This window comes from Silurus aristotelis (genome assembly GCF_946808225.1).
Source record: "Silurus aristotelis genome assembly, chromosome: 17".
In the NCBI taxonomy this organism is placed as follows: Eukaryota; Metazoa; Chordata; class Actinopteri; order Siluriformes; family Siluridae; genus Silurus; species Silurus aristotelis.
In genome coordinates, this window is record NC_139590.1 from 16994687 (window position 1) to 17011442 (window position 16756).

Consider the following 16756-nt stretch of genomic DNA (forward strand, 5'->3'; position numbering starts at 1 on the left):
CTGCTGCCCGGGTTCGATCCCCGGTCAGGGAACCAACCCCAGCCACTCTTAGTCCCAAGCCCGGATAAATGGGGAGGGTTGCGTTAGGCATCCAGCGTAAAAACATGTGCCAAATCAAACATGCAGATCATGAATACGGATGATCCGCTGTGGCGACCCCTAACGGGAGAAGCCGAAAGAAAGTTTTATTATAAAAGCTTCTTGACTTGAAATTTGTTGATTTTGTTTTAAATTTGTCTTCATGCTCTATGTTAAGTTTGGCTTCACTAATAATAAACATATTTTTGCATAAAGCAATTATATTTTTCCATGTCCATGTTGCTTAGAGTATTAAAAACATGAAGTTTTAATATATGGTGCATTTAAAAAAGAAACATAGCAAATGTTCAGTTTGGTGTCCTAATGATTTACGTAATTTAAACCCACATTATTACATAAATTATATTATAACTACTTTATAGGGGGAGTGGTGGCTCCAGCGGTTAAGGCGCTGGGTTACCGATCAAAAGGTCGGGGGTTCAAGCCCCGGTATCGCCAAACTGCCACTCTTGGGCCCTTGAGCAAGGCCCTTAACCCTCTATGCTCCAGGGGACCCTTACGAGAAAAATAAATCAAGGACCGTGACGTCGGAGCGACGTGAGGCCGCCTTCCCGTGGGCTCACCACCTGCAGGAGGGACCGTAAGGGACCGGTGCTGAGAGGATTGGGCAGCAGTCGAAGGCGGGGGCCTTGACAACCCGATCCCTGGACACGGAGAAGTGTCTGGGGAATCTGCTTAGACTGCTGCACCCGAATTACGGATAAGCGGGAGAAGATGAAATGAAATAAATACTTTATACTTTTAACATATTACTTTAACAAAATGTTTTGTCTTCATGCTCTATGTTAAGTTTGGTTTCACTAATAATAAACATACCTTTGCATAAAGCATTCATATTTTTTCATGTCCATGTTGCTTAGAGTATTAAAAACATGAAGTTTTAATATATGGTGCATTTAAAATCTCGGAGGAGAGTGCTCTCCCTCACGGCTCCGGTCCCACTCTTGCTGAGGCAAAGCGGTGCCGGGGGTCGTGGGGCTTGCAGGCAGATCTAGCAGAAGGCATGAGTTGGATGAGTCCTCTCCTGCATCCCTTGCTGGGTCGAGTGCCTGCTCTCTCAGGGAAGCATGCCCGGCAGCTGTAGTTGGGGCTAAGGAGTGCAGCTACGGAGCGATGCCGCGCTGGCTAGCTAACTCTCCCCTAGCATAGCATCGTCACTCAAGGCCCCGGTGTTCCCCACTAAGCCACGTCGCTACGCCGGCCTTGGTGGGGAAGGCTTATGTGGCAGCAGGTCAGGCTGCGGGTTGCCTCCACACTATGGGTGTGTTGCAGGCATACCAGGCTGACTTGCTGCAGGAGTTGGACAAAGGACTTAGCTCTGGGGCTGAGGACATTAAGGAGTTGCGTGCTGCGGCCAACCTAACCCTTAGGGCCACCAAACACACGGCGCGGCTGTTGGCTGATCCATGGCAGCCCTAGTAGCCACAGAAAGGCATCTGTGGCTCACCCTGTCAGATCTCCCTGACAGGGATCGGGCTGTGCTGCTGATCCCAGAAAGAGAGCATTGCCAACTGGTCCCCGTGGGGAGGCCCTACGCCTCAAGGGGCTGGTTCCCTTAAGAGGTTCCCTTACTTTGTTGTTCCGAAGAAGGATGGCGGGTTGCGTCCGATCCTAGATCTGCGCTCCTTGAAACACTCACTCATAAGGCTCAGGTTCAGGATGCTCACTCTCAAAGAGGTTGTGTCTCAGATCAAGTCCGAGGACTGATTTGTCATGATAGATCTGAAGGACGCATACTTCCACATAACCATCTTTCCTGCACACTAGGTTCTTGAGGTTTGCTTTCGGGGGTGAAGCTTACTAATACTGGGTCCTCCCGTTTGGCCTAGCAGTCTCACCCCGCACCTTCACAAAATGCATGAATGCGGCTTCGGGGCATCCGCATTCTGAACTATATCAACGACTGGTTGATATTGGCTCGATCAGAGCTTTAGGGGGTTGAGCGGGCCTGCAAGCGGGACGTGACCCAGAGTGCCTGTCTGGGACTTGGCCGTTGTGTTAGCGGCTCTATCGGAGTCCCCTTTTGAGCCCCTGGCTGAAGTGGCCCTTAGGTATCTGTCTTTGAAGACCGTTTTCCTCCTGCCAATATTTTCCCTGAAGAGGGTCGGGGACCTACAGGCTCTGTCCGTGGCCTCATCTCGCCTGGTGTTTGCCCCTAGCATGGCCAGTGCATTCCTCTACCCAAAACCTGGGTACATACCCAAGATGCCTACGGTTCCCTCACGACCTGTCGTGCTGCAGAATGCACTCCTCCATTCCTATCCCCCGACCAGGAGAAGCAAAACTGTCTTCTCTAAAGAGTCTGTGGAGAAAGTCGGAGCAACTGTTTGTCTGCTTTGGCCCTAACAGGAAGGGATTCCCTGCCAATAAGCAGACTTTCAGCAGGTGGGTAGTGGATGTTCTCTCATCGTCTTATGAGTCCTCTCGTCTCTCTAGGTTATGTATGTAACCCTAGTTCCCAGAGGAAACGAGATGCTGCGTCTCCGGGCCACACTTCCTACATCCCTGGGGCTTTTACCTTCTCTTTTTGCAGAAGCTAATATTGCTACCACCCCGCAGCCATTTTGTAGCTCCTGGTTGTCACGAGGTCCTATTGGCCAGATTTTACACATAGTTTAGAGCGTGGACAACGTGAGGCGTTCCCAAAGCGTTGTGACGCAGTGTCTTGTTCTCTGAGGGAACTAGGGTTACATAAGTAACTTAGAGACGGTCTCATGTGACTGTGTGACTCTTTTCCTATTACAGTTTTTAAATATTCAGTGTTCACTCTCTCTCTCTCTCTCTCTCTCTCTCTCTCACTCACATCTCTTTTCTTTTTTTCCAACTATTTCCCTACTCACTGCAACTCGCTTCCTCCCCATTCACATGAACAATCAGGTAAAGTTGAGTTGTCCTTGGCTTGAGTATGGCTTAGGAAGCTGTCCCTTTGTCATCTGGGGTGTGTCAACCTATCAGCCACTGACTTCAGCATAGTTTGTAACGCCATCCTGTTGGCCTCATGAGTATGCCTGGTTTGGGAGGCCAACCTATTAGTGTATAACTTAAGCATGGCTTGAAAGACTTGTTGGCTTGTGATTTAAGCTTGGCTTGGTAGGCCTCCATGTTAGCCTCTCACATGAGCTTGGCTTGGGCAGTCATTTAATTGGCTTCTGGCATGATCTTGCCTTGGGAGGCTACCCAGGCCACTTATTTCTTGACCTGGTTTGAAAGGTCACCTGTCTGAATCTCATGTGAGCTGGCCTTGGCTCTTAATTGAGAGTGCTTTGTGAAACTGCCTTATTGGCGTGTAGAGATTGAGAGGCCATCGCAGATTGATAGATTAAGAGGCAATCCCAATCTATCATTAAATGTGCTTGAAAATCTGTACTGCCAGCAGGAACCTGGTTTTGAAGGCCTCTAGCTTTAGCATGGCTTGGGATCCTGTCTAAGTTAAGTCCAAAAATTAGGGAACAGGAAAAAAGAAAATACCTTTTAAATACTTTTTAAAGTCTATGGAAACAAAACAAGAGGAAAGAAAACCTATTTAAAAAATATTTATTATAGCAAACAGAATCCCAAAGACAAACAGACAAAAAACATACAGTTCAAGTTATAAACAGCACTGGAGTCACAGACATACTTTATTTGTATAAAACTGCTTTCAGACAATGTCCATTGTTAAAAGCACTATAAAAAATAAAACTTAATTAAATTAAATTGAAAAATACTCACAGAAAGATTTAACACAAGTAGTAATAGTTAACTAATAATCAGGAGGAGGACAGCATAAGGGAACAATGGGACATGTGGTGGCGAACAGACAACATAACAGACCAAACCCAGATAAGACCCCAAAATCATTATTACCCTAAATCAATCAACCTTTGGCATTAGCTTGGCAAGAACCTTGGCGTTCCTGTCAGGCTGTAGATGCCAGAGATTGACAATGGTTTGTGATGCTACCCTGTTAACTTTGAACTTGAGTTTGGCTGTGGAGACTTCCCTTATTTCTTATTTTTCCCCAGCCTTCTTCTCAACACAGCAGCTTCTGTTCAACCATTGAAAGTTGTTTTGGCCAACACTTTATTTTCTAAACTTCCAAATACTGTACAGTACATATGCAGAGACCAAATATTGAATTAAATGAAATGCACATGGCAGCATAAACAATTAATAACACTAAGGCTTTGTAGATCTAAGGCATGTGTTGTGCTTTGAGAGTTGTGATGTGCTTTAAAAGCTGCAAAGTGGTTTGAGAGCTACGATTTGCTTTGAGAACTGCAGCATGCAGTACTGTAAGGATATTGAGCTTCAAATAAATAAAGTCAAATAGGCATTTGTACAGTTTCAGAATTTGAGCAGTTTAAGCTGGGTCAAAGTATTTTCTGAGACTCATGTTGGTATTTGAAAATATGAGCAGCTGGAAGGAGAGAAAAAAAGTACAAAAAAATTAAATAAATAAAAGAGATTAAAAGTGAATACGTTTCCTATGAATAGAAACATACATTTTTACAATATGTACGATTGCAATCTTAAACCTTGAGAGAGAATTGTTATGCTTTAAGAACAAAAAGGATATGAAAATTAGAGGAAATAACAAAAATAAAAGAATATTAAAGATGAAGAAAATAAAGCATTAGAAAAGATAAGATGGAAGAACAGGATCGAGTGCAAGAAATTAACCGTCAATATGGTTAGAGCAAGCAGACGGAGAAGACATTTTGTTAAATAAATCTGATGGAGTTGAAAATGAGCATTTGCTATAAACTTTTTATGTAGCATTTCAGTGACAAGCTTGCTTTGACACTATGTATGTTGCATTGTCCCTGTCAAATAAATAAAATGAAATAAAATGAAATGAGACCACTCACACTTGCTTATTCGCTTCTTATCACTCTGTGCCTGGCTAACCTAATAAGTTTAATTATATCATTGCCTGCAGCATGCTGCATCTGCTAAAAGAAAAAAGTAATACAAAGCTACCTGAGCTGTTGTTGTCTGTCATCAATTCTCATAATGTCACTATTACTATCCAAATGCATTTGATAATATAGGAGAGAGCAGATGAATACTAAAAAGTTAGTAATAATAAAAAAGTCAGTAGTCAAACATCAATGACAAAAGCAAGAAGGGATAACTACTGTATGCAGTCATGTCAAAGTTCCAAAACTTAAGCATGGTTTGAGCAATAGGTATATCATAGTGTATATAATCAAGAAACCTAATGATTTTAGGTATTCCCTACATTATTAAATTGTGATTCATGCACATTCAGGTTTTTATTTTAAGATGTATTTAAATATAGTGAGCGAGGCCACACACGCTTCAAGCTCTTTGCATGTGTGTGTGTGTGTGTGTGTGTGTGTGTGTGTGTGTGTGTGTGTGTGTGTGTGTATTATATTTTCATATGCAAGTAAGACATAAATTCCTCAAAGATTTATTCAGGTTCCATCCTTAATATAGATACCTTTATATAGCAAGGTGTTCATACAGTATTGATATTCCAAATATAAACTCTTTTCTAAAAATTTTTAAGTTCCTCTGTCTAATACTAAATCTTTGTTAAGCTGTGTAATTACAGTTGGCCTTGTGTTGACTAGACCATTCAAATTCTGCTAGCATTGTTAACAGAAGGCATTCTTTTCTGATGGAAATGTATTTCCAGCCCTAACATATGCATTGTACATTGTGGGATAGCAAAGAAATAGCAGTCAAAGAGTGAATGCTTATAAAGGAAAAGGCAGCACTCTGGGTGGTGGTTATACTTATACTATACACTTATAGGTTGTGAATAAGCTAACATTTCTGAATGATGATTGCATTTTCCAGGCATTTTCATAAGTTTTTCAGTGATTATAAAGCAAACAATAGGCCTTATTATTAAACTGTTGGTGCAGACATGGAAGGCATATTGGCCCTGGTGGTAGCCTAGCAACAAATCATGCCATTATAAAAAGAGGTAGCTTTAAAATAAGGTAAAGTGGTGTGATTTCAAAGCAGGTTCTTTTTTTCCTTTTTATCACCAAAGGTTGTTTGACAGACACGAACACACACTGACCATTTAGTGTAACCTCCAGATACTGTTGTGTGTCAAAATCATAGGAGATTTGCAGGTTGTGAAATAATTGAACTAGTCTATTGGGTACAGCATCCATGCCACAATTAGAATAATGTGATCATACTATTCTTCTTGTTTAATGTGAATGTTAAATTCTCTTTACCTGTATCTGTATTTTTTAAATTGTGTTGCCACATGATTGTCTAATTAGATAACTACATGCATTTGCAGGTGTATAAATGTTACTAAGTGGACAGTAAGTTTTTATATATATATATATATATATATATATATATATATATATATATATATATATATATATATATATATATATACTGTATATGAAATCTAATTTCTCATGTTATGTACTAATATCATACATCTTGTCAGGAATGTTATATATATATATATATATATATATATATATATATAATTTTTATTTTTTTTACTAATATATATATATATGTGTGTGTGTGTGTGTATGTACATATATATATATATATATATATATATATATATATATATATATATATATATATATATATATATATATATATATATAACATTCCTGACAAGATGTATGACAAAGGCACTCTCTATAAAATCATGTATAATTCAGATTATGCAACTGCAGAGATGTTTATGTCTGTTATGATTGCCATTTTCATTTTACATCTGCACAAAATGTGAGTCTTGACAACTGGTAACACAAGTACAATTATATGAATCAAAATGTGTTGGAAAAACACCAGTGGAGTTCTACATTTTTAAATGTCACACCCCATGTTGAGCCACTTCAGTGTTGACAAGTTTGTTTCTGACTAAGCAAGAAAAAGAAAACCTGGCTTATGCCCAACCAAATCAGCAAGATGGTATGTTTTACACTGCCCCTCATTTCTCTTCATAATCCAATAAATTATGCACATACTGAATAAATACAGATGGAAAATTCGCTTTCAAAAAGTTATTTTGAAAAGGTTTTCATTAAATTTTTTGTGTTGACAGTATAATTAAGCTTGAATTAAAAAAACAAACAAACAAACAAGATTTTTAAATTTAAATGGATTGGATTTTAAAATTTCTTGAGCTGGGAAACCCAAACCTGTATGAAAATGACAATGCCGCTGTGCACAAATCAAGCTTGTAAAGATATGGATTGGAGTAGAAGATAATAAATTGCCTGCTATACGGCTGACCTCAATCATATTGAATTACAATTTTAGTTTTATTTGTATAGCACTTTTAACAATATTTGGGACATTGTCCCAAAGCAGCTTTACCGAGATATATGTTATAACAAATTTTTATTATTTGTCCAATCCTCACCTGGTTGGCACCAAATGTCCATTTATTATACTTTTATCATTGTTGAGTTGTGCTGTTCAGTGAACTGTTTATTAATTACAGTCCAAAATATCCCCATCATTATCCATGATCCATGGTCCAAGTTGGCCTTCATGAATCTTTAGGCTGTTCAATTTGAGCAATTCTCAATTCTCCAATTAAAGAAAACTCCATCCAGAGGTAGAGTGTCAGGATGAATCAGGAAGATCTAGAAAGAAAAAATAACCAGGAGCACTGATCACTGGTACCTCAGGAGCATGATGTTTAACTTAACAAAAAGGGAGAGAGAAATAAAGATTATTGTATTGTATAAGTATTGTTATTATCATTAAAGTTAAATACACTTTACAGTGTGATAGAATTGTATTGAACATCTTTAGGATGAATTGGAACACTGGCTGCACCCCAGGCCTTCTTAATTTACATTTACTTTACTAGTAGATTACTAGTAGAGTAGTTTACTAGACTTTACTAGTGCCATTGTCGCTAAGTGAGCACAAATCTTACAAAAATCTAGTGGAATATCTTCCCAGAAGAGTGGGTGTTAGAAAACAAGCAAATTAATTAAATATGGAATGGGCTGTTCAATAACCATATACCAATCTTTTGGTCATGTGTCCACAAATTATACACATATTTGTTGATGTGTGTGTGTGTGTGTGTGTGTGTGTGTGTGTGTGTGTGTGTGTGTGTGTGTGTGTGTGTGTGTGTGTGTGTGTGTGTGTGAGAGTGTGCACACATGCAGAGTACTAATGAGTTTTCTTTGCTCCAGGTGATGCTGGTAGGTGACTCAGGAGTAGGGAAGACCTGTCTGCTAGTACGTTTTAAGGATGGAGCATTTCTGGCTGGCAGTTTTATTTCTACTGTGGGGATTGACTTCAGGGTGAGTGTGACATACACAGACACAGTCCCTTGAAATTTCACCATAAAATCTCTTGGTATTGACAAATTTAATAAAAATGTATTATATTCCTGTTTTGCATGACAGCTATTAAAGATTATAAAATTAATATTAAATTATATTTCAGTAATTAGTAGGTCAGACTATTAAACGTGGAAACTATTATAACTATTCCATTGGCGTCAAATCTGACATTTATTGAGGCCAGACCTCATGGGGTTCATTAGAGATTTGTAGTAGGCTGATTTTTTAAGAGGGTATTCAGGAGACTTCAGGTATTGATTTTTAAATTAAACTGATATACATTGATTGAGAGCTTCTCTAGTTGTTTAAAGCTATTGGCCTGTATAACAATTCAAGAAACAGAGTCTCTGTCAATAATATTGTGGTTGCAGTAGATGACAACACTGAAGCAGTAAAATAAACAAAAAACCCAAAAAAGATTTATGGTTAGGGAAATTTTATGGTATTTTTAAACAGCCTTGAATCATTATTTTTATTGTTTAACAAGAACAATACAAATAAAAACATGTTCTTTGATTTGGTAATTGTGTTTTAAAAAAAAAAAATGTTTATAGTTATTTTAGCATTGTTTGAAAGACAACACACCAGGATAATGTTTCTGTGATGCCATTGTGTATATGTATGTTAATCCGATGTTTGAACAGGGTTTTCTTGGAGCTCTTTGGTTTTCTCCCACCTCCCAAAATCATTAAAATAGTAGTAACTGACTAATCTAAATTGCCCATCAGTCTATATTATTATAAAGATGTACAGTTTGTGTGCATGAAGTGGACTGGCATTTCATCTGGCACTGACCCTAAATTGGATGAATGATTTAACTGTACTATACAGAATCAGATGCTTGCTTTCTTCAATTCACAATATAGTATGTTTGTAGCATTATGTGAAATATACAGTTATCCAGTTATCAGTCACCTTTGGCAATCATTGACTGACAATTGTATCACTTTTTTACACCCTACAATGCAATTTTGTGTTATTATCTGTCATATAATCTGTATTCCTATTTAATACTTATACTGTCTTTATTGTCTCTCATTGTCTGTATTGTCTTGTATAGTCTGTTTTTGTCTTGTCTTTTATATTTTGTCTTATATAGTCTAAGCTGAATGTATAGTTTTATTTATGTTTTTACTTTGAGTCACTAACAGCTGGAGCCAAATTCCTTGTGTGTGTAAACACACTTGGCCAATAAACCTGATTCAGATTCTGTTATGAATCAAGTCCCTTTTACAGCATGTACCTTGTTTGCTTGTCTGAAGTATTTCATTTAAAATTATTCACATGAAAGAAACCACATTAAATGTATTTATTTGGAAAATTAAATAATGAAGCAGAATCCAATCCAAGTATAAAAATGTAAACAAGTCACAAGTACCACAAAGCACAGTGTCTACCCACTGACAAAAATTAAGTACATGTGAGGTATGAGAGAATAAGAGTATCAGAAAAGCAAGTGCTTATCATCAGTCAAAATATGCAAGATTCAGTGTTATGATGAAAATTGAAAATGAAAGTCTGCATCCTTCAAGTTAATAGCCAAAATATATTGAATAATATGAAAATGCAGTCAAACAACAGATTGGTCAGAAATATTTGTTTTACTATATCCCGATACAAATCCTAGAATCAACAACTGCTACTAAATAAGGCAATCTTTTGCAATAGCCACCCCAGTATGAATTCAATTCAATTCATTTTTTATTTGTATAGCGCTTTTATCAATGAACATTGTCTTAAAGCAGCTTTACACAGATAATGTGGTGATAAAAATGAATGAGATGTTCTTTATAAAGTTATGTAAATATGTGAACCTTTATAAAAACCTGTGGTCTGAATCAAAGAACACAGTCCATATCCACAAACCCAGGAATATAAAGACCATGATGCTTCTACAAGTGTCTACAATCTTGTGAGACACCACAAGGAAAGACAAGTCATCTTTAATTCAGTGTTTTTTTAAGCAAAATTGAAAGCACAACTTAAAAGAATTATATGTTAAACAAAAACTATACACTGTTCTGTTATGTTGAAGCACAAATTATAGCAATTTTTTTCACATATTTTTTTATTTATACATTGTAGTTTGATAAAGGGTGCCTATATTTTTATATATTAAATATATATATTTTATATATATATATATATATATATATATATATATATTTATTTATTTATTTATTTATTTTTTTTTTTTTTTTTTTGTTTTTTTTTTGTGGTAATTATGGTTGTATGATAAGGTTAAGGCATTTCCTGCGCTATTTAATTGTTATACTAAAGGTTCTACTTTATTGTACTTCACAGCAAGACGCATTTAAATGATGTTGCCTCAGTGCATTTTTAAAATTTACTCAAATCCCAATGCTACCTGTATGTGAGTAGAACCACAAAAGGTTGAAGGCTGCATAGACCTTGGAGAATTGCTTCTTGAGCAGAAAGAAGTGGTAAAAAAAAAAAAAAAAAGCCCCATGGAGTGTGTGCGTGGGCAAATGTGTTTGAGAGTGTACAATGGAACAGACTTTTCTGAACAGCGTGTGCAGTGGGCTGGTCATAAAGTACCAATAGGGGAGATAGTGGCTACTAAAAATATATTTAGAAATTGAAACAGTCTCTCTAAATTAAAAATTAAAATATATCACTAAGGTTTCCTCAAGTAACTCCAGTTAATTTTTAATGAACGATTGTGGCATTTACTTTTAAGTCATACGGCTTTAGCTGTAAAAACAATTAAAGCAACATTTGGATTCCAAAAAACAATAATAAAAGCAACATTTGCCTTTCAAGTCTTCTTAAAAACAAAATGCACAAATTATATTAATTGATAAAGTAATATGGAAGCTGAGGACATTTATTTAATGTGGTGATTAATTAATTCAACTAATTTGTTGCTTCTCACTTTCTAATGAGGAAAATTTGATGCAGCCCTACACTGTAAGAAAAGATACACAATATCTACTCAATAAAAATGAGGCAACAGATTACAAGCAATATTTAAACATTTAAAAAGGACAGAATGCTGACTTTAAACTATTTTGTAAAAACAAAAATAAATGACATACAGAATGGTGATGTGTCCATAAACCCGATTCCATGCTTTCTCACCTCAATTAGCCACTAAATTGGGTCAGTAATGATATTAAAGAAAAATCCTCCAGAGGTGCATGTACCAAAACAAAAGCAGAAAAGTGTAATTTGTACGGAGTAAAAAACATTTCTTACTTTGAACTAAAAATCTCACTGACATTCGTGGGATAAGAGTCCAAATCAGTGCTAACTTACAAACATAGCACTTTCAGATGTGCAATTCCCAAGCTCTGTAGAAGCTAAACATTGTGTAGCAAAACATGTACACTGCAACTACAGTCTCATTTTCAAGCCAGAAGTTTGCTCACACATTTCAAACCAGAACTTTGAAAAGGACAAAATGCTGATACTCCATAATGGCATGTGCCAAAACATAAATAATAAAAGTGCAAATTGAACAGAGTAAAATAAGTGTACTTTGAACGTACAACTATTGAAAGGTCACGACATTCGTAAGACAAAACAGTGCCAACTTACAAACATAGCACTTTCAAATGTGCAATTCTCAAGCTCTGTAGAAGATGAACATTGTGTAGCACAAAAGTTTGCACTGCAATACAGTTTCATTTCAAGCCTGAAGTTTGCTCTTGAGGGACTGGACTTTGTTTGAAAGCTTTGAATCATCCAGTTCCAAGAAAGGTTTTTGGAACACCTCAAAAGGTGTACTTCAGCTGTCTGGGATAATCGAGATTCAGCGCGTAGGTCAAGCCAAGGAGGCCAGAGCAAGCCCTTGCAATATCTCCAAGTCCTCTGATGACTTCCACGCCCTCTATGATGATCCCTATGTTCTTTGGGCTGTTGCTTGTAGAAGCTCCAGGCTTTGGGGTCACAGTAATGGCCATTATGACTTGTTTAAGTTCCTCCAAGTTCCCAGTGTCCTGCAACATGAAACTGTTATTGTCTTAGTATAAAACTGTCAGAAATATATTGCGAGCATATCATATTACTAGAAAATACATGTATTATTTTTTTCGTAGCTTATAAATCTGTAAAATGAGTGTTTGTGCCATTTGAATTTTAATTCCTCCCCTCCTGCTAAAGATATGTTAGCTAACTAACTTAAGTGCTAGCTGCTAATAGACTGACTTCACGTGGATTTAGACAAGTTACCTTCACATTTGCAAGTTGCAATAAAACAGTGAAACAACAGAGAGAAGTTACGTTACCTGTCTCGGGAAGACGATCTCCACACACGAGAAGTAAAGCCAACGGAAGTGCATCAAGTGCCGTCTGAAATATAAGATGCTTTTCCAGCGATAACCCCAAATATTGCTCTTTATGGAACCTTAAAATAAAACCCAATGTACTCATTTACACAATTTCATAAACACATACTGAGGATATGATATTAACACGCAAAAGACCTAGGAACCATGATAGTGAAAATGCTAACCCACATCCTTCAAAATAAAAGTTTGACTTCGATACATAAGAATTCTTCCCAAATATATGATGCTATGTTCATATAATAGCGCAACATCACACTATAGCCTTCCAACACAAGCTAACTTTGTGTAGCTGCTGAGTCTCTTTTTCTGTGATAACTCATTTTATAGTGTAATATACCACTACTTGCGTTCTTCTTACTAGCCCAGTGATAACAAAACAAGTTTTCTTACCAGTTACATAAGTCAACCAGTTACATTTTGCAAGATTAGCAATGTGGAAGAAAATTAATATTCACTGTCTGTAGCCTACTCTTTTCAAATGTCTTTTAGGCCTGCTGCATTTTTTTTTTTTTTTTAATAGGCACATTTTGACAGGAAGTGCTTTTCAAATAAAATTTGCCTGATTACATTAATTTGAATTCACTCAATATTCTCTCCATTTGGAATTAGATAAATATAATGCTTAAGTTTTATTTAACTGCAATGGGTAGATTTTATTCCAAACATTTTTTTTTTTTATTTAATTAAACATTTGCCTCAAAATCAAAAACACAATTATATTGAATACATTTTAACCAAAAACATTAATTCAACTCTACATGACCACAGAATCATTTCTTACAGTGCAGAACAATGTCTATGAAGCGACTGAGCATAAAGCGTGACTGGAACCAAACGCGTCAAAAGAAATGCTTGTCTTCCCGAAATATGCTTGTACTCCTACAAAGATTTTTGTCCAGCTGTCCAGCTTTTCTTGTAAAGTCAATCTTAAATATGGCCATGTAAGTATATCTTTGACAAAAACAGTTCCTTCTCTTCTGTCCATTGTTAATAAAAAAAAAAAACAGCTATTAAATATACATTAAGATGTTTGAGCTTGTGCTGTTTTCTACTGATGTGGTTTATGAGATCTGACTAATGCGCTCCCTGACCATTCAATAAAAAAATCTAAAAATGCAAACATTAATGTCTGCTTGCAGCCCCGGGGCTAAATTAAAATCTGATTAGGTAAAGCAGCAGCTTTCAAGCAATTTGTACTGCAGATTACTTTGACAACACAATGTGATTGCTGAAATATGACTGGTTAGACTGGCACAACCTAGAGAAAAGCTATAAAATACTATAAAGAGAATAGACTATTGAAACTTATTTAATGCATATTGATGGACAAAATTATATTGAAATAATAGTCTAATAATATATATATATATATATATATATATATATATATATATATATATATATATATATATATATATATATACTAATAGTCTCTTAATTATATTAATTATATACTTATATACACCGGGGTTCCACTGTATTCATTGTCTGTTTTTCTTTTCATTTTTTATTTTTTTTATTTTTATTGTCAGTTGTTTGTCTCTAATCAGTGTAATTAGAGTTTATCATATTCATTCATTCATTCATTTTCTCCCGCTTATCCGTAATTCGGGTCGCGGGGGCAGCAGTCTAAGCAGGCCCCCGCCTTCGACTGCTGCCCAATCCTCACAGCACCGTCCCTTACGGTCCCTCCTGAAGGTGGTGAGCCCACGGGAAGGCGGCCCCACGTCACTCCAACGTCACGGACCTTGATATTTTCCTCGTAAGGGACCCCCGGAGCATAGAGGGTTAAGGGCCTTGCTCAAGGGCCCAAGAGTGGCAGCTTGGCGATACTTGAACCCCAGACCTTCCGATCGGCAACCCAGCGCCTTAACCGCTGGAGCCACCACTCCCCCTCAGTTTATCATATTAAACTTTCAAATTTAACTACATTATTGTAATAAAATGGTTGATCTCTTCAGGTCTCCCTCTTAATAACTGTTTCCATCTTATTTAAAATAACAAGGCTTTTGTGAAGTAACTTTTTCCTGGCCCATCTTGTTTACAAAAAATAAGATGCTAGCCACTCCCCTTCATTTCTTGACATTATTGAAATATGCCTCATTCATCTTGGATCTAATTCTGTTTATAAACCTTTACAAAAGTGTTACTGTTTCATCATTAAATGCTCCCTAGTGGATGGTGGTGTAGCCATTGTGTTTGCAACTCCTGTTTCTTAGGCAACCACTCTAGAGCTTTTGCTCCAAAAGTGCTACTTTTAGCCAAATGAGACTTTCCATTAGATGATTATGTATACCTATGATATACATTAAAATATGTTAAGCTCAAATTATGTTAATGATTTATTCTAATGTACAATATGTAATGATACTAATACAACAACAAACAGAAGTAAACATTTGTATAATTTTAATGATAAATACAGCTAGCAGCTAGAAATTCATGTGGTCACCCAATGCATTATTTATTATTAAAACAACTGTGAAAAGTGAGGTAGGAAGTACAATATTGAATGAACAGAATATTAGCACAATGTAAGCATTTCACAGCATTTTCTCAAGCTCTGTCGCTTGCTGTCTGTACGCGCCTGCATATTATTGGCTTCAGTAAACGCTGAGTCCGGAAATTACGGTATATGATTCTAAACAAATACCTACATCAGTCAGCATTCACCAGTCATTGATTGATAACTTCTTATTTCCCCATTATGAATGAAATATTAATTCAAATTCTCTAGTAAAGTGGGCTTCCAATTGCCATAAAAACTGTGAGCAACATCAGAAATAGATGTGTCTATAAGGCCAAATAACAGTAAATAGATTGTTCACCTATTTAGCTACAACATCAAAACCACCTGCCTAATAATGTATAGGTTCACCTTCTGCCCCAAAACAGCTCCAAGCTAAAAGGTGCTGCATTATTTAGCGCCAAAAAATTTATTGAGATATGGGGAAATTTAAGGTGAGAGCGGGACCTGATCTTAACATCGTGAACTTTGTTTCCGTGTGCATTATTTTGCTGTTAGAGGCCACTTCCAATAAGGAATACTCTCTCTATCAAGGGGTGTACTTGTTCTGCAGCAATGTTTTGTAGAGTGGTGCTTGTCAAAAAATAAAGTCAGTGAATGCATATTGTTTTCAAAGAGTTTAAAACCTTCTGGTAATCCAAGACTTGACCTCAATATTCATACAGCTATTTTTATGCAACAGATTGCATAAACAAATCATCAAGTTATGATATTTTATCACACAGATCATAAATATTAGTTAATTAAAATAACAGCGATGAAGAGGACCTTTTGCTTTCAGAGTAGTCACAATGTGAGGTGAAAGAAAGAAATGAATGGCACAGTGGAAAAGAAAGAATGAAAGAAAAAAAGAAAGAGAGAATAGAATCAGGGAGTTTTTCTGTTACTCTCATCCATCAAAATTAATGAAGAGCTCCCTGCGGTTGCTCTCCTGCACTCCTTCACCCCATTAACAAAATTGGCTTGTTTTTGCTCTCGATTGTGATCATCTCCTCCTACACTCCTGTCTATAAAAGCCCTCATACTTCAGAATTTTTACATAAGCTATTCCTTCTTGTCCAAAATTGGAAAAGATTGAATTCCCCCACTACATTAACCTGTCAGGTCTGTCTCTGTCATTTGACAGATTATACTGTTTTTTTTTTTCTTTCTTTTTATGCAGTGTACTTGTGATATAAGGGGGGAATATGTAAACTTTTAAACCTACATTATATATGTTAATTTGTAATCTTCACATAAAAAGCATAGACATAGCTCTCAATAGTTTTTACTTGCTAAGATGAGTAAAATAATCTTACTTAAGTAAAAGCAATTACACTTTGAAGAAAAATGTAATTGATTAAATGTGGTTTAGTGATTTCAAGTAGTTATTTAAATACATTTGTTAGTAAGTGCAATCATTTATCCAAATGTCCAGTATGGCATTTAAGAACAAATAGGGGTGAGTTCAAAAACATTTAAGTAACTGTGTGTGTGTGTGTGTGTGTGTGTGTGTGTGTGTGTGTGTGTGT

At 36.5% G+C, this 16756-nt stretch overlaps 1 protein-coding gene and 1 long non-coding RNA gene across 2 annotated transcripts in view; both read left to right on the forward strand.

Annotated features, from left to right (window-relative positions):
* The window catches only part of LOC310739802, a 351802-nt gene that overhangs the window by 220580 nt on the left and 114466 nt on the right, over nt 1-16756 (forward strand). The gene's annotated exons all lie outside the window — the stretch shown is intronic.
* rab26 (RAB26, member RAS oncogene family) overlaps nt 1-16756 on the forward strand; it is a 90375-nt gene that overhangs the window by 8143 nt on the left and 65476 nt on the right. The window contains exon 2 of the mRNA XM_083565971.1: nt 8253-8363. Within this exon, the coding sequence (XP_083422097.1) occupies nt 8253-8363 (111 nt within the window). The remainder of the gene's footprint in view (nt 1-8252; nt 8364-16756) is intronic.